This window comes from Camelus ferus, chromosome 16, assembly GCF_009834535.1.
Source record: "Camelus ferus isolate YT-003-E chromosome 16, BCGSAC_Cfer_1.0, whole genome shotgun sequence".
Taxonomy (NCBI): Eukaryota; Metazoa; Chordata; class Mammalia; order Artiodactyla; family Camelidae; genus Camelus; species Camelus ferus.
The window spans coordinates 43,034,190-43,051,721 of NC_045711.1; the positions used below are offsets into that span (position 1 = coordinate 43,034,190).

General features: G+C 51.6%; 1 protein-coding gene across 2 annotated transcripts in view; it reads right to left on the reverse strand.

The window, feature by feature from the left end:
• Positions 1 to 1,168: 1,168 nt before the first annotated feature.
• Positions 1,169 to 17,532, reverse strand: part of MYO1D (myosin ID) — a 304,232-nt gene continuing 287,868 nt past the window's right edge. For both annotated transcript variants that reach the window (XM_032457713.1, XM_032457714.1), the window contains exon 22: positions 1,169 to 3,475. In XM_032457713.1, the coding sequence (XP_032313604.1) occupies positions 3,319 to 3,475 (157 nt within the window). In that variant the 3' untranslated portion in view covers positions 1,169 to 3,318. The remainder of the gene's footprint in view (positions 3,476 to 17,532) is intronic.

Sequence of the window (17,532 nt, forward strand, 5' to 3'; positions counted from 1 at the left end):
GGAGGGGAGCGTGGGAGGAGGGCAGTGTTGGGGAGAGGGCTTAACGAGCGCGTTCACGTTAAGGTGATTAAGAAAGAAACACAGGTTAAGTCAACTCTGGTTTAGCGGTGGGGCGGGGGCAGTTCCTCCCCAAAGGCTTCCGAGGCTTGGCCGGGCTGGGACCTCCGGCCAGGGAGGATCAGGCCCGAGGCGTGTGCTGGTGCAGGGGTCCTGCAGGGCACTGGCTTGGCTCTAAGGCTGCTGCCCTGAGCGTCGTGGGCCTGGCTCTGCTCCCAGCCCACTGCCCGGAGGCCCCCAGGCTGGCAGGAGTGGGCTCAGGGCGTGTGGCTCAGCCCTGCCAGTTTAGTTCTGTGCAGTGTTCCAAATGAGAGAACTCCAGCCCCGGGGCTCCCAGATTAGCAGCCACCCCAGCCCGTCATTGTGGCAAGCGCGAGGCCCTCTACTGGTTGTATTGCCAGTGGTCTGTGCCCATTCCTGCCACCAGCCTGGGCCTCAGGGACCAGGTGTTTTGAACTCAGCCCTCCCCAGGCCTTGAGTCCCATTGGCTGGAGCTGCCCCTGGGCCCCGGGGAGGCGGTGCACCTTGGAAGCTGTCAGCTTTGTGCTCAGGGCCACTCGCCTTCCTCAGGGCACCCTGTTTGCGTCAGAAGCCATCACTGCACCCGCCAGTGACCGCTGACTGGGTGGCATCGTCTGGTCTCCAGGCCCTTGGGTGATGGGGATGCCCTGTCCCTTGACCCTCCTCCCCCACCTAAGGAGTCCTGATCTCTGGCTCAGCCGGCTCCGGGAGAGGCTGACCAGCCACGGTTCGCTCAGACCTCTCTCCGAGCTGCAGCCATGGGGGTCCGAGCGTTGCCTTTACTATACAGGTGCTTTAATTTCAGTTAATGTGAAAGCAGTGAACTTCCATTCTAGTGCGCAGGCCTCAAGGTGGTGGAAGAAAGGGTCTGGATTTAAGTCTACTGCCTGTCCCCTCTTCCCACTCCTCACAGCTTTTCTTGTATTTAATATTTTTGTTCAAAAACCTCAGGTAAATTATCCTCCATTTTTACCTTATTTGTGCTTAATGTTCCCTTCCCTCCTCTGGGAGAGCAGCTGACTTTATACAAGTCAAAATTTCACAATTTTCGATATAGTGTTCAATTCAATAAGCAGAACACCTTTAAAAATAAGATTCAATGCTTTATTGCTCTTGATGGTAAATCAAAATATGCTTTAGAAATAAAGTTAATTTAATGGAAAATAGGAATATACGCACCAAACCATAAAACTGCATTTAATTAAATCAAGAGAAACACTTCATTGCGTACAATCACCACGTCCTCCTGCGCTCCTCTCGCACTGTGATCACACCTGCGGTTCCCTCTTCAGTTGCCACACACTGGTACTTCTTTTAGGACATCATGAAAAAGTGCTTGTCGGCCGGCTGGCAGTGCCCTGGCCCTCAGCCGGGAGGCGCTGGGCTCAGGGACCAGAGGCAACACCGAAAAGGGGAGGGGGGGAGGCAGGACTCCAGACCTCCCTCCTCTCCTGCCTCTGAAAGGCACTCATTTGGCATGTTCAGTTTTGGTGTGTCTAGGACATACATTTGCGTGTATCTAGTAAAGCAACAAGTTTGGGGAGGTAAGTGGAAAGGAGAGGTGGCGTTCCAGTTAAGGTGGTTCGACTAGTGTCCGGGCGACTGGCAAAACTATGGGTGTTGCTGAACTGGGGTGGGGGCACCTCTGCCCTGTGCAGGCAGCTGACCAGGCCTCGCGAACGAGAATGGGTTTCTAAGGCCAGGACTCGGCTGCGAACTGTACGGGGTGCAAATGTGCTCGAGCCCTGGGAGCAGGGGTGGGGCAGCCGTGAGGCCAGGCTGCTGGGACCACCTGGGGGCCGGCCAGGGGGCCGCGGCAGGCACCGGGTGAGGCACCAGCGGCAGCACTCAGGCACTTGGGATGTGTTGCGAGGTCGGGGTGGCAGGGGGCAGGCGGGGTGGGCCGCGTCTGTGGCAGAAAGTGAGGAAAACGTCAGCACGCCCCTCTTTCGCACCCTGCCTGGCTCCTCCTGGGGCCTGGGCTCGTCCTCAGCCCCCTCACCACACAGGGTGTCTGAGTGTAATGGCTCCCGGCTGGGAGGCCCCGGATGCCCTGAGGTGTGCGGCCTGCTGCTCAGCCGAGGCCGGGAGGAGGGCGGGCTGAGGATGGCGTCCGGGGCACACGTGCTGTGACCGGGCGGGGGCCGGCAAGGCCCAGCGCGCTCCATGTGCCTGGCGGCCTGGGCCCCGGCTGCGGGGTCGGGGGTTTCTGTGCAGGGCCGGGGTGGGCATCCTGGCCTGGCCTGCAGTGCCAGGGCCCCTCGCTCTGTTTTCTGTTGCTCCACTGCCCCAAATTCCTGTGTACTCCTCCCCTTCTGCCCCAGTCCTACTTTTCCAAATATGTATGAGGCCGAGGTGTTGGAAGGGGAAAACTTGCAAGCCCCCCAAGTGCTCCCCAGCCCCCCGATGCCATCTTCTTGTTAGTGTTCCTGACACCAGTGTGGGCACAGCGGACGTGGTGTCTGACTGACCACCCTGCAAACTGTAAATGTAAGTGTAAGACAAGTGTGGGCCCAGGCTGTGCGGTTCAGTAAGATGATCCCTGGAGGGGGTGGCCGGGGGGTGGGGGTGGGGGCAGGCACCGGGCAGGGCAGACTGCTGGTGGGTGTGGTGGTTTTGCTGACCAGAGGCTCCTGGGCTGAGAGGCTGGCTCTACAGGTGAACCCGCTCACCTGGTGGCTTTGGTGGCTGCTGGGGGGGAGGGGGTCCTCAAGGAGCTCTGAGAAGCTCCCTGAACCAGGGCACAGGGCCTGCCATCACCCTGCGGAGGAGGGCGACCGCCTGGGCCCAGGGAGGGAGCAGGACTACCTCCTCAGCTCATCTCCCCTAACCCGGGGCACATCTTTGGTTGGAAACTGCATCCGGGCTCCCCAACCCTCCCCTCGTGGGGCCAGCTGCGGTCACCGGGTCGGCTGGGGAGGCTGACCTGACCTGGCCATCGCGGCAGCCTTCGCTGACGGGAGGCGCCTCTGAGAGGAGCTGGGGTCTGGGGGTCTCCGGGGGCCAGGCAGGGCACAGGGGTCTTTGGTTTGTTTTCTTGAGGGGGCTGTGGATGGTCAGGACAGAGGAAGATGGAGAACAAAGGCAGAAAGCCAGGGGGAGGTGGGGAAAGACCTCCGAGAGGAGCCGCGTAAGAGGCAGGGGCCCCTCCCAGCACGACCCTGGTGAGCGAGTGGGCTTCTGGTGGTGACAGTGCCGGGTGCCGGGTGCCGGGCTGGGCGGCCCCCGCTCCACGGAGCATCAGTTGCCGGGCACGCTGAGGATGAAGCCCGAGCGGTTCTTGGTGAAGTCGGGCTGTGGCTGGTTGAGCCGCGTCTCCACGGAGACGGTGCACTTCTTGCCGTGCAGGCTGCACTGCACGGGGTTGGTGACGTTGACTTGAAGGTGGCGCTTCTCACTGGAAGAACCAAAAAGAAGACAGGTGGTTAGCAGGCGGTCTGGGTCTGGGAGTCTCCCTGGCAGCCCCCGGGCCTCATGCGTGCCCCTGGGGTCGGGGCACAGAGGGTGAGGCCAGGAGAGAGGGTGCTGGCCTGCAGCCCTGAACCAGAGCCGTCAGGGAGCGAGGGGTCGAGGTTCAGGCGCTGCCTGGCTCCAGAGAGCCTGATACGTGGGGCAGGACAGAGGAGGGAGCCTTGGTGGAGCCACGGCCACCACGCCACTGGCCTGCGGCCGAGGACTGAGCCACTGGGCTTTAAACGTCAGTGGGGGGATATCACGAGGGGCTGGGGCTCTGATCCTATCATCGGTTACGTCTGATGGCAGCAGGGCGCCCTGGGGGTGCTGTGTCCAGGGATAAATGAGACTCTTCAATACATGGTCCTGACAAGAGAAATGTCTTCTGTGAGTCCCGGCTCTGCCCTGCCTGTCACCGGTCCAGCTGTTAGAACCAGGCTGTCCTCTCACGCTGGGCAGCTCTGCGGCCGGGAAGGCAGGAGGGAGTCAGTGAAGCTTCTACCTGTGTGTCCTGGGGTCACGAGGCCCTGGTGGCCCCGTGGAGGCTCAGCTGAGCCTCTCTCTCTTGGGGGGGGGGGATCCACCTGCTGGCTAGGTCCGAGGGGGCCCGGAATGTGGCTAGAGAGGCCCGCGCACCCGCCGAGTGGGAGCAGGACCCGTCCTCCGGCACCTCGCTGTGCACTGATGTGCTTCAGATGCTGCTTATTTCAGAGCCAAGAAATGTGTTGGGATAGGCCGGCCCCTCGCGTCCCCTCGCACCAGCCGGCACAGCCCCGTGCTGCACCTCGTGCCTCGTCAGCTTTCTCTGTGCTGGGAGGTGGGAGGAGAAGGGCCTGCTGGCCGGGAGCTTCATCGCGGGCTGGGCCTGCTCCCCCTGCCGGGACCCACTTCGTTTCCCCTAGGGTGTGCCGAGTGTGGTCAGGCTGGGCTCTCTGGATGCTGTTGCTCTTGGCGTTGGACAGGGGAGGCCAAGGGTCCGACTGCAGGGGACGCCAGGCTGAGGCCAGCCCAACTGTGCTTTCGCCCAGCCTGGCCCATGGCCCTGGGAGCCCCCCTCACTCAGACCCCTTTGCTGCAGGTGGTGCTGGAAGGGGGCCTGCGGACAGTGGGGTCTCGGCCTCCCTGTCCCGGAACCCCATGGCTTTGCTGGAGCGTCTGGCCCTGGTGCCTGGTGGGCAGCGATGGAGGTGCTCTTAGGGGCCTTTCTCATGGCTGGTGTCTACCTGCTTCCTTGTTAAACACACTACAGAGGTAGAAAATGCACACAGGAAGAGACCCATGGTTATCACTATGGGCACTAGGTATCTGATGCTTAATGTCTTGTCAGCTGCAGCTAAAACCTTGGCTTAGACGGCTATTTTTAACCAGACTTGGATATAAAAATAGCAGAGCCCACTGGAGGCAGTGACTCGGGTACCTCTCCATTCCCCCGGGAGCCAGGATGCCATGCGGGGAGACGCTTGGCCTGTGGTCTGGGTGGGGGGGCCCTGTGACCCTCGTCCTGGCTCCACTGCCAGCCTGGAGCGAGCCGCGCCCTGGCGCTGCAGCCCCGCTCGCAGGTGGAGGTGCGCGGCCGAGCCCTCAGCGGCCCTGCCCTGGTTCCCTGCCTGTCTCCGTGGGGCTGCTGTGGGGTTGGGGCAGCAGAGGGGGCTGAGTGGCTCTCTGGTCTGAAACGCCAGGCAGCTAAGCAGTGCCGGCTGGGGCCGGCCACACCGCCACTGACGGCAGCAAAGGAAGACGGCGTGGATTGAGTCTGCTTCCTCCACACGTCAGACAGTTACCACATGACCCAGCAATTCCGCTCCTGGAGATACACCCCAAAGAGGTGAAGACAGGTGTTTCACACAAAAACTTAGGGAGGTTTACAGCAGCATTATTTACAATAAGGAAAAGGTAGAAGCAGCCCAAATATCTAACTGATGAATGGACAAAATGCGGTCTATCCACCCAATGAAATATTATTCAGCCATAAAAAGGAATGAAGTAATGATACCTGCCACTACATGGCTGAACCTTGAAAACATGCTAACTGAGAGAAGCTGGACACAAAAGTCACGTATTGCATAATTCCACGTACACGAAACATCCAGAACAGGCAAATCCACGGAGACAGGAAACATATTAGAGGAGTGGGGATGTTTCCTTTTGGGGTGAAAATATTCTGGAGCTAGAGAGTCGTGATGATCGTACCACTGAGAACGTGCTAAATGTGACTAATTGTACATTTTAAGTTATGGGTGTTTTACCACAATTTTTTAAAAAGGGGGTTGATCTAAAGGAAAAATAAGAACTTGCCCATAAACCATGTTATCGCTCCCCATTTCAAGTTTAATCCAAGACGGTTTTAAGCCCAGCCAGGGGTTTCTGGAGACAGAGCAGGCAGGGCCCTAGCGGCAGACAGGGAGGGGACACGCCATCTCCTGCTGGAGCTGCAGCACATGGGAATCTTTATAGAACCAGAGCACCCTCCTTAGTTTTTAAAGAAAAGAAAGATTTTATAGCTGCCGATGACAGCTGCTGATGGAGGCTGGTTGGCTGTGAGGGGGAGGGGCTTTCCACCCCATCTTCTGTTACAGGATTTAATGGCTCAGCAAACTGGAATTCGGGGACTTTCATCTTGTTTCATCTGTTCCAAACTATCACTGCAGGCAAATGGCCTTGATCAACTTGCTTTCCTTCCGTTTCCTCCAGCCCTCTGCTCATGACAGAAATCCATGGGTCAGTGCAAGACCGGCTGGGCTGGAATGTCCATGCGGCCGTGCATTTAAAAGCCCTGCACAAAGTGGGGCAGCATAAGTCTCTCCAGGGGCTCAATCAGCCAGGAACATGTCCCCTCCTGTCCAGACCCCTTGTCAGCTGGGAGCAGGAGGCTCTCGGCCTCTGGTCTGCCCTAAGCAGCCCAGGACGTGAGCCACCTTCTCTTCTCGATGGCGTTGCCTCCTGGAGTTCTAATATGTGCACTTGACAGGGAGCTGGGATGGAAGCGAGGTCAAGTGCAGCAGCCCAGTGACCCGACCGCTAGGGGCGTGGCCAGGGGTTCCAGATTCAGGGAGGCTAATGCAGCGTTCTCTGTGTTTGGTCACAGGATGTGATAAGGGGAAGCTCGCCTTGCACCAAACACGGGCAGGTGGTACACAGATGCTTTTCAAAGTGGTGACCCATGCATGTATCAAGTGTTTCACGATAAACCCGAGAGTCATCAGGACAGGCCACTTTCCACCAGATGCCGCCGGGACACAAGTGCCCAGTCTCCCACTCTCCCCGAGGACGACAGCCGTGGCCGGGGTTCATGTCTGAGCCGCTCAGGGTTTCACTTCCGTCAAGGAGGAGGCCCCTCTGCTCATATCAAACCACAGAGGGCAGCTCTTGCAAAATCCTGCTTTAGGAAATGCTACTTCTGTTTCTGTCAGGGTCGAATGGTCACTTGGACCACAGTTGCTTCTAGAATGAGTCTGAGAGCCCAGCGCGCATGCGGTCCTAGTGGGCTGTCACCTGCACTGGCTTCCTGAGTCCTTTCTGGGTTTGTAGCTGGTGAGGGATGATGGCAACACCATTTCTACTGAGAAAAGAAAACTTCTCTGGTCACTAGATGGTTCTAGGCAGGCAGCACGGTCCTGAGGCCCCAGTGCAGCCTGGTGGGTGCCTCCAGGACCACGTCACCCAACCGATCGGGCTCCCTGTCCAGTGGGGCATAACCTGTGCTGACCTGACCTGTGTTCCCCTCCCGCAGGGACACCCTCCCCCATGGCTCCCTTCCCCCCACCCCTTCCCTTGGCAGGCGTCTGCGAGCGCCTCTGATGGGCTGGGCTCTGCCTAGAAAAGGGAACACAAAACGAGGGGTCCCCAACCTCAAGGCACCCGTTCTTCTCAGGAGTAGGGGCTCATGTTAACCCCCTGCCACAAGCCCAGGGGGCCACCTGAGCAGGGGTGGCTGGCCTGGGCTTCTGGAGGGGGTGACGTCAGACAGACACCCCAGGAAGCAGCAGGAATCCCGCAGGAGCGTGCTTCTGTCTCCTCACTCCCTAAATCCAGGTTTACCTTCGGTCCTTTCCACTTTAACCGTTCTCTCTCAGTGTGTCACCTATGCTGTGGCTTCAGTGACAGACAATTACCCAGTCAGTGTCCCCTATCCCAGCAAGAGGTCCCAGGATTTGCAGCCACTGGCGGGACAGATTCCACCGAATGTTCTATAGCGGCTGAGTCTTCCTGTGCCCAACCCTGAGCTCATCCTCTTCCCTCCTCCTGTCGGGTGTCCTCATCCACCTGTCCCAGAGGCTGGGAGGCCGGGGTCAGCCTGGTTCCCGCCTCGGCCCACAGCAGGTCACCAGGTTGTATTGATTTCATTTTCTTGGTCTCTCTCTGCTGCCACCGCCACCACCCCTTTTCCTGGAAATGGATGTAGCTCCTTAACTGTCTCCTCTGTCTTCCCTTTGCCCTGCACCCCGCTTCACACGCGTCCTCCACATTGTCATCAGAGAGATATTTAAAGGCACAAAAAAGATCTTGTCATTCCTCAGAGCTTTCCAGAACTGCCCGCCTCCCACCCCCACCCCCAGGCTGAGCTGGGTGTTCATCTGTGTCCCCTGTGCTCTCGGAGCTCTGAGCAGGCAACCGTGCTGGGCTGTTTCCAACAGCGTGATTGGAGCTGACAAGCTTTCCTGACTGCTTACAAGTGTCTATGATGTGAATCAGATTCCCCAGAAAGAACACTTAAAATTTAAGTGGAGGCTGCAGGAAAGGAAGGGTAACCTCCAGGAGTCAGGAGGGGATGTGAGGCCAGGGTGAGAGGGAAGGGCCAGCGGATGCCAAGCCCAGGGCGTGCTGGCCTGAGCAGGAGTCACGCCGGGCCACCGGCAAGGGAACCGGGACTGAGGTCCTGCAGGAGGCTGCCGTCCGGCCTGGCAGAGAGGCCAGGAACCACTGCGTGGAAAGGTGCACACACAGAGCTTTTTTTTTTTTTTTTAACTGAAAAGAAAACCTCAAGCTTTCTTCTCTTGACTTCTTGAAAAGCAAATCCACTGCAGGTCACTAATGGCAAAGCAAACCTTAAGAACAGCCAGAGACAAAAGAGACATTCCTTGCAAAGGAAGAGTAGGCTTTCTCATCAAATATGAGGAAATAACGATCACACAGACTCATCAAAGGCTTTAAGGAAAATAACCGTTAACCTAGACTTCTCTCCCAGACCAATCCCCGGAGCACGAAGGTGAAAGGCAGACTTTCTCAGACGACAAGGGTGAGCCCCGGGGCGTCAGGCAGGCTCAGCTCTCGGGCAAAGAATTTAAGGACCCATCGTCAGAAAGACACTGAATCCAGAGGAGGAGAGTGGCGTGGGAGACGCACAGAGAACAGACAACTAGGCAGACATGCAGGTCAATCTAAGTGAGCCTTTGCTGCAAACACAGCAATGACTGAGATGACTCACTCGAACTAAAATCCTGGAGAAGAACAACATGCAAGGTGGGGTGTGGTCCAGGAAAGCGTGCCCCGGGGTCCCGGTCTCGCCTGGGAGGAGGCTCCAAAGACCAGCCAGCAGTGAAGGTGGCTGATGGTAAATGAGCTGGAGAAGGAGAAGGAAGCGGGAGCAGAAAGTCTGCTTCCTTTAACGGAAGGAGGACAGGGGGAACCAAAGGAGCCAAAAAGAAATGTGGGGATGAGAAAACACAAGCTGACACGGATGTGAACCTGTTAAAAGGGCCTTCTCAGAGTGAACTGAGAAATGTGGCAATAAGGCTGTTTGCAAGAGACGCATCTAAATCCTAGAGACAAAGAAGAGTCAAGGGGATGGGACGAGATCTTACAAGGCCAATGTCAATCATAAAACTGGCAAACGCCGCTGCTGGGGAAACAAGCCGTGAGGGAACTGTGTTCTTTATGAAGGAGTCGCTCGCCAGGAAGATGCACTCCAGAAAATAAAAGTTAATACATTTGTGTGAGATGGCGTAAGACTTGCAAAGATATGACCTGTCTGCAGATAGTCAATGACCTTAATGTATTCCCCCCCACAAACGTACAGATCCACAGACACTGTTAAAAGAACACAGATTTGAACACAGTTAATAAGCTTGTGGGCTTATTAGAGAATACATGTTATTTTAAACTCATTTGGACTAGGTACCAGGTCCTAAAAGGAAGTTCAATAAATAAGTAAGAATTAGCATCAGGCCAAAACTATCTTCTCTGTCTATAATATAATACAAATAGAAATCAAAGGAGACTAACAACAGAAAGTATTATATGCTTTTTTGCTAAGTGCTTACACACATATACATGTTTATTGAAGTATAGTCAGTTTACAATGTTGTGTGGATTTCTGGTGTACAGCACAATGCTTCAGTCATATAGGGACATACATGTATTTGTTTTCATATTCTTTTTCACCATAAGTTACTATAAGACATTGAATATAGTTCCCTGGGCTAATACAGTATAAACTTGTTGTTTATCTATTTTATATATAGTAGTTAGTATCTGTAAATCTTGAACTCCCAATTTATCCTTTCCCATCCCTTCCCCACCTGGTAACCATAAGTTTTTTTTTTATGTCTGTGAGTCTATTTCTGTTTTGTCAGTAAGTTCTTTTGTCTTTTGTCTTTTTTTTTTTTTTAGATTCCACATGTAAGTGATATCATATGGCATTTTTTTTCTCTTTCTGGCTTACTTCACTTAGAATGACAATCCCCAGGTCACCCATGTTGCTGCTAATGGCATTCTGTTTGATGGTTGAGTAGTATTCCATTGTATAAATATACCACAACTTCTTTATCCATTCATCTGTGGATGGACATTTAGGTTGTTTCTATGTCTTGGCTATTGTAAATAGTGCTGCTATGAACATTAGGGTGCATGTTATCTTTTTGAATTAAGCTTCCCTCTGTAGAAAGAATGATTTTTTTTAAAAAAAGACATAATTAAGAAAGCAGCCTGGACTCATGTCAACATCAGACACTAACCAGAAGACTAGAGGACAGTGTCAAGCATCTTCAAACCCCAGTTGTTAAGAAGTGAGTTGGAGCCGTGGGTGAGCAGGGGCTGGGCTTTGGGGCACACACACTCTGTGCAAGGGTGTGTGGAGGTGTGGACTGTGAATCAGGCATGGGGGAGGCTCACTATTCCAGGGGTGCTTTTTGGGAACTGAAGAATCCTGCAAAGTGTATCACTGCTTTGCTTTGTAAATCTAAACCTTCACATATTAGGCGTTCCCTCCTCATGGCTAGTGAAGTTCTCAGGGAAATAAGTGTTCATAGGATGACAAACATTTGGACTGATAGGTTTTGGAAACACACGTGCAAGGCTGGAGAAGTTCCAGGAATGACATCAATGAACTTTTTTTTTGAGGTTGAATGGAGATGAGCGGACACTGGTTCCATGCAAATGTCTCAGTAACATCCTGAGGAATGCGCACAGACGCTTCCCAGGATCACTGGGCTGTCTGCTGGCCGGTGCTACGCGGCAGCGTGGCTTGTGCAGGTGTAAAGGGGTCTTGGATCGGGCGAGGGGAGGCTGACAGTCAGCAGCCACTCTTGGAGAAGGTGCCATGTGCCAGGCACTGTGCTAAATACACTTTGCACGCGTCTTCTCATTTAATCTTCACGAGGCACTGTCCTCATGCCCACCATGTAGATGAGGACGCAGAAGTTTAGCAAGGTCACGGGGTTCCGCACGGCTGGAAGGTGGTGCGGCTAGGGTCGAGGCTGAGGAGTCTGTCTCCTGAGCGACATGTTGAAGCCCTGTCCATTCAGTCCTCACGCTGACATGTCTGTCTAGCTGTCGCCTGCGACACTGCCTCGGCAGCAATGAATTCTCTAATACTTGGTGCTTACGTGTCAGGAAACAGCATTTGGTACCTGCTGTCATGGCGCTAAGGTCGGGCGTCCTGACCCACAACCATGACGCCTACTGTATGTCACTGTCACCACTCGTCTCCCTTCCTGGGTATTTACAACATCACACTGATGTTTCAGGCCTGGCTGATTCCGAGCTGCCAAAGAAGGGGCGTTCTCCCGGAGCCCGGAGAACTCCTGCACTTTTTGGACTATTCCCCGGCGTATGCTGCTGTCTTGACTTGCCCATTGGAGTCCCCGAGGAAGGCTGTTGCTCTGTGGGGACTCCTGGCTTCTGTTTCTGTCAACCAGAAGGTCCCTATTCTTCGTGGCGGGGTGGACCAGGGCCCGGCCTCTGCATGCTGGATGTGGCCTGGCTGAGCGCCCCCGGGAGGCCCAGTGACTGCTGCTCGGGCCTTTGCTGTCTTTTCCTTCTACCAACATCAGAGACCGAGGGGGTGAGGAGGCTCCGTTTTGCTTTATATATATTTGGAATCTGGGCTCTTGACAGGCTGCATTCCTCTGTCCCTCCCAAAATGTCCAAATTAATGCTTTATGTCAGGGATAATGAAACCTTTCAAAACCAAACTAAAAGAACTAAACCCTACCCACAGCTCCCAAAATATGAGGCAAGAACAGAAAACAGAAGCAACCAAACAAAACACCACTGAACCAAACAGAAACCCTGCCACAAAACAAATGGGACGGCAGCCGTGGATGGGGCGGCCTCCTGGGCCGGGGTCTGGTGCCCCCTTGGGGGGTGCCCGGGCCCCCATCAGCCCCGACAAGAGGTCCCCTGCGTCCATGGCATCTTCCTCGCCTCCTCTTTCTCCCCCCTCCTCTCCCTTCTTTCTCTCCCCTCCACTTCTCACCTCAGTGTTTTACGCTAATGTCCTTGGGGCTTTATTTTATCAAAAAATATCTGTTTGAGAGTTTTTTTTTCCCCTTTGCTGTGTTAAGCTTTTTCTTTCTTTCTTTCCATCTTTGCAGTTTCCTGCTTACACGTCTGCTCCTCCTATCCTGGCACTTCTGTTAATAGCACCTCCAAAGTTAGCGCCGTCTGCGAACACGGGAGTTTATCTTCTCTTCACATCATTAATGAAGGTGCTAAATAAGACTGGATGGAACACGAACCAGGACCCACGTCTTCCTATGAACAGATGATTTTTAGTGGCTTGTCAGAAAACTGCTCTGTCTGCTGTTTAATCTAAACTGGTGTTTGTATGTGGCGGTGGGTCACTGCACAGAGGAGCTGGCAGGTCCCCAGACTCCGCCAGCTGAGCACTGGATGTTTCAGGCAGTTTATGGCTACACACGCTGGTGTCATATACACTAAAAAGAGCATCATCAAAGAAGGCGTAAGTAAGATGAATGATTTCTGGGTTCTGGGTTGTAGGATGGCATTTTTTAAATAACAGATTTATCAAGATATAATTAACAAACCATAAAATTCATCCTTATAAAGTATACAAGTCACTGATTTTTTAGTAAATTTACAGAGTTGTGCAACCAATGCCACAGTCCAATTTTAGAACATTTCCATTCATCTTTTAAAATTTGACTTCATGGTTAAATACACAATTCCAGATGATTTTTTTTGCTCTCATAGACATAGTATTTTATATTTCTATATATATTTTAAAAATTTACATTATGTACTGTTCATTGTTTCTAAGAACTGTTTAGAGCTTTAGCTTTTAAAATCATAGTTATCAAAGAATAAAGCCAACCACAAAATAAGAACCAACAGAAAGCAGTAATCCAATCATGAAGGACAGTCAGATGTGCTCACACATAATCAAGAAATTAGTCACCTAAGTTATAAATCGTAAGTAGTTCATTTGTGTCTTTTTTTTAAAATTTTTTTTCATTTTACACATAAGCGTTATCATATGGCATTTTTCTTTCTGTTTCTGCCTTACTTCACTTAGGGTGACAATCTCCAGGTCCATCTATGTTGCTGCAAATAGCATTATTTTATTCTTTCTTATGGCTGAGTAGTATTTCTTTGTATAAATATACCACATCACCTTTATCCAGTCTTCTGTGGATGGACATTTGGGTTGTTTCCATGTCTTGGCTATTGTAAATTTGTAAATAGTGCTGATATGAACATTGGGGTGCATGTATCTTTTTGGATTAAGGTTCTCTCTGGATATAGGCCCAGCAGTGGGATTGCTGGATCATATGGTAAGTCTATTTTTAGTTTTTTAAGGAACCTCCATGCTGTCCTCCATAGTGGCTGCAGCAACTTACATTCCCACCAACAGTGCAGGAGGGTTCTTTTTTCTCCACACCCTCTACAGCATTTATCATCTGTAGACTTTTTGATGATGGCCATTCTGACTGGTGTGAGGTGATACCTCATTATAGTTCTGATTTGTATTTCTCTAACAATTAGTGATGTTGAGCATCTTTTCATGTGCTTACTGACCATCTTTCTGTCTTCTTTGTAGAGATGTCTATTTAGGTTATCTGCTCATTTTTTGATTGGGTTGCTTGTTTTTTTTTGATATTAAGGTGTATGGGCTGTTTGTATATGTTGGAAATTAGTCCCTTGTTGGTTGCATCATCTGCAAATATTTTCTCCGATTCTGTAGGTTGTCTTTTAGTTCTGTTGATGGTATCCTTAGCTGTGCAAAAGCCTTTAAATTTAACTAGATCCCATTTGTTTACTTTTGTTTTTATTTCTATTACTCCAGGAGCTGGTTCAAAAAACATATTGCTGTGATTTATGTCTGAAAGTGTTGTGTCTTCCTCTAGTTTTATAGCATCTGGTCTTACATTTAAGTCCATTTTGAGTTTTATTTTCGTATATGGTGTTTGTTAGAGAATGTTCTAATTTCAGCCTTTCACAGGCAGCTGTCCAGTTTTCCCAGCACCACTTATTGAAGAGACTGTCTTTTCTCCATTGTATATTTTTGCCTCCTTTGCTGTAGATTAACTGTAAATGTTTTGGATTTATTTCTTGACTTTCTATCCTTTTCCATTGATCTATGTGTCTGTTTTTGTGCCAGAACCATACTGTTTTGATTACTGTAGGTTTGTAGGATAATCTGAAGTCAGGGAGCATGATTCCCCCAGTTCTGTTCTTCTGTTTCAAGATTATTTTGGCTATTTGGGGTCTTTTGTGTTTCCAAACAAATTTTAACATTTTTTGTCCCAGCTTTGTGAAAAATGTTGTTGGTAATTTGATAGGGATTGCACTGAATCTGTAGATTGCCTTGGGCAATATGGCCATTTTAACAATATTGATTATTCCAATCCAAGAACACAGTATATCTTTCCAATTGTTTGTCATCTTCGATTTCTTTCTTCAGTGTCAGAGTTTTCAGAATACACGTCTTTTGCCTAGGATGGCATTTTTGAACAGGGTTGGGAACTAAGAGGAAGATTTGCCATTGGCTCAGGAATTCCTCTGCATTATCTTGAAACATATTCTACATCGAACATCTGAGTCTAAGGCTCTGGGATGCAAGACAAATAATAAAACAGCCTTCGTTCTCAAAAAGCTCTGAGTCTGGGGAGGGTGGCTACTATAGACGGCGTGAACGCTGGCGCCATCAGAGGCCTGAGAGTGCGCTGAGGAAGCACAGAGCCAGGGGACGTGAAGGCCCCCTCCCTGCCCTCTGCCGGGGTGCAGCCCCTTGGGCTATGTAGCCTGTGGCTTTGATACACAGATGCGTCGTGGGAATAAACTGGGCTCTCGGCACCCTGGTCCAGAATGTGACCTGATTTCTCATCCTCACTCTCCTCCCATCGGTAAGGAGGAAGGCAGAGCCACAGGCAGGGTGTGCAGTTCCTGGGGGAATGAGCGCACTCTTGACCCAGTGGCCTCATCTCCATCCCTCTGACAACGTCCCTTCAACACTAATTGTCCTTCCTCCCTGCAGCCAACCTGGGCCTCCCCAGCCCGGATCTCCAAAACCCAAAGACAGGAGGCAGTGAACTTCCCTTTGGAGGGTGAGGACTTAAACAGAGATGACCCTGAAGCCTAAAACTGAAGTTTAGGGAATTGTGGGGAACAGCAGGCGTGGGGCTGGCGTTCAGGACACAGCTGTGTTTGGAGAGTGTGGTGAGAGAGAGACCGGGACAAATGACAGGCAAGGAGGTTAGGCTTAATTCTGTAGGCAGTGGGGACACCCTTAAGGATCCCTCAGTGGAGAAGATAGATAATACTTTGTTTTCAACAGCACATGTACTGCTGTCTGACACAGACCTGTTCGACCCTTGGCTTGTTTACTGTCTGTCTTCCTCTGGCTCCCAGCCCCTCCCCAGAGCTAAGCTCCATGGGGACAGGACCTTCCCCATACGGCTGTGCCTAGAAGAAAGTCTGGCATAAAGTAGGTGCTTATTTAATAAAAGAACGGCTGCATGAAATGGATGGAGAGGAAACAGGTGATGTGGAAGGTAGGCTGACGGGGGCATGTGAGACAGGCAGACCAGGTAGGATACTGTGAACCAAGAAAGAAGGGGCTGTGATGGTGAAGAGGGTCAAGTCAGAGATGCTTCAGAGTGAGAACTTGGGTGACTGAATGTAGATGGTAAAAGGGACAGTCTCCTGTGTCCCTAGGTTTTCAGTGTGGGTGATGGTGAAGGAGGCAGAATAAGTTTGGTTCTGGACAGTGTTGAGTTTCACCTCTTCTGGAAAAAGATCCAAAGGGTTTCACTGCATATTATGTCAACTCAGGAACATACGCCTCATCGCTCTCCCGCCCTTAAAGGAACACGCGAGCCAGTCCCGTAGATCATACATCACGATGCTCAAAACCTATTGGTAAATTTTATTATAAAACCAGTATTTACAATGTTATGGTTGGTGCTGTGCTCTGCGAAGCCAACAAGCCTGGAATGTGACAATTTAGTGTTAAAATGGCAAGTGAGCAGCCTGGCCGCCAGCCTCACCAGCCCCCCCACAACAAACTCCTTAACATTTCTAACTTTTTATTCAGTGTTCTTTTTCATACTTTTCCTCCCATTCTTTCCAGCAATCTGAAAACGTCCAAACTTTAAGAGCAGATTTCCTAGGTGCACTAGTGCAAATAAGTAACAGGGTGGGGTGGGGCGAGGAAGAAAGCCCTAATTCCTGCTGTGCAAACAGAAGGTCACGTTCTCTAAAACTGTGGTGACCTACAGAAAACTGGTCCCTGTCCAGCAACAATCAGCGAATTAACGGTTTACTGAACGGTTAGTTCAGGTCCCCATTTAGAGGCGGTCCGCACATCAGACTTTTGACGAGCCTGGAAAGAGTGATTTCTCACGGATACTAACCAGCCCTTTGGAACTTTGGCTTTAACACCCCGGGGAGTCTGACACCCAAGCTGGCAGCAGCAGGAGGGAAGAGACAGGGACCGGGGACTTCCAGGTTCCGTGCATGTCTAGGAATGTTGCTTCATCAGGACAGGAGAGGACGGGGCTGGTGGAGAGAAGAGGCCTTCGGGCTCAGCTAGTCTAGGGTGTGAATCCAGCTGGAAGGCTCTGGGTGATCATTTGTCCTCTGATGCTTGGTTTCCTGAACTGGGGTAGTTAACACTGGTAATGCTTTCTTCCAAAGGGTCGTGGTGAGTGCTGAAGGAGAAAATATTCATATGCCCAGTGGCCAGGGCAACGCCCGGCTCAGGGTAAGCGCCCCTTGACATTAAGTGCCTGGTAATGGAGTCAAGTGCTTGAATGACGGAGGTTCTTCTGTTTAGAGTGCTGGTTAAACAATGGATACAAGGGCTGAAAGGACCCTTGCCCTGGGGCTCAAGGCCGTTGCTTGACCAGAGAGAGAGCCCCTTAAGAAAAAACTGTGCCACCTCCTAGGGCCATGCTGGTGAAAAGGCTGGTTCCAGGAGGCCTTTTAACTTGTTCGTGGGTATGTTAAAATCCCATCTAAGCCGACATCTTCTTGGGGGCGGATGACACAGTTCCTCTTATGCATTTTTTTCCACCTTGCTCTTAGGAAACCTTACCGCCCATTCAGGCCACTGTCCTCCACAGCGCAGAATATCTGATTCGGTAGCAAGTAAGCTGGGGATTTCTGTTCTAAGGGGGAATTCGAGGAGGTTAAAACAGAAGCAACTAGCTCATAAACCAACCCCAGAACACTGAGATGAAAAGAAACAAATTGCCCACTTTCCACCACCTGTTTGAGAACAGAAGGGTTTGCAGTCAGTTATGTCAGCTAAAAAGACGT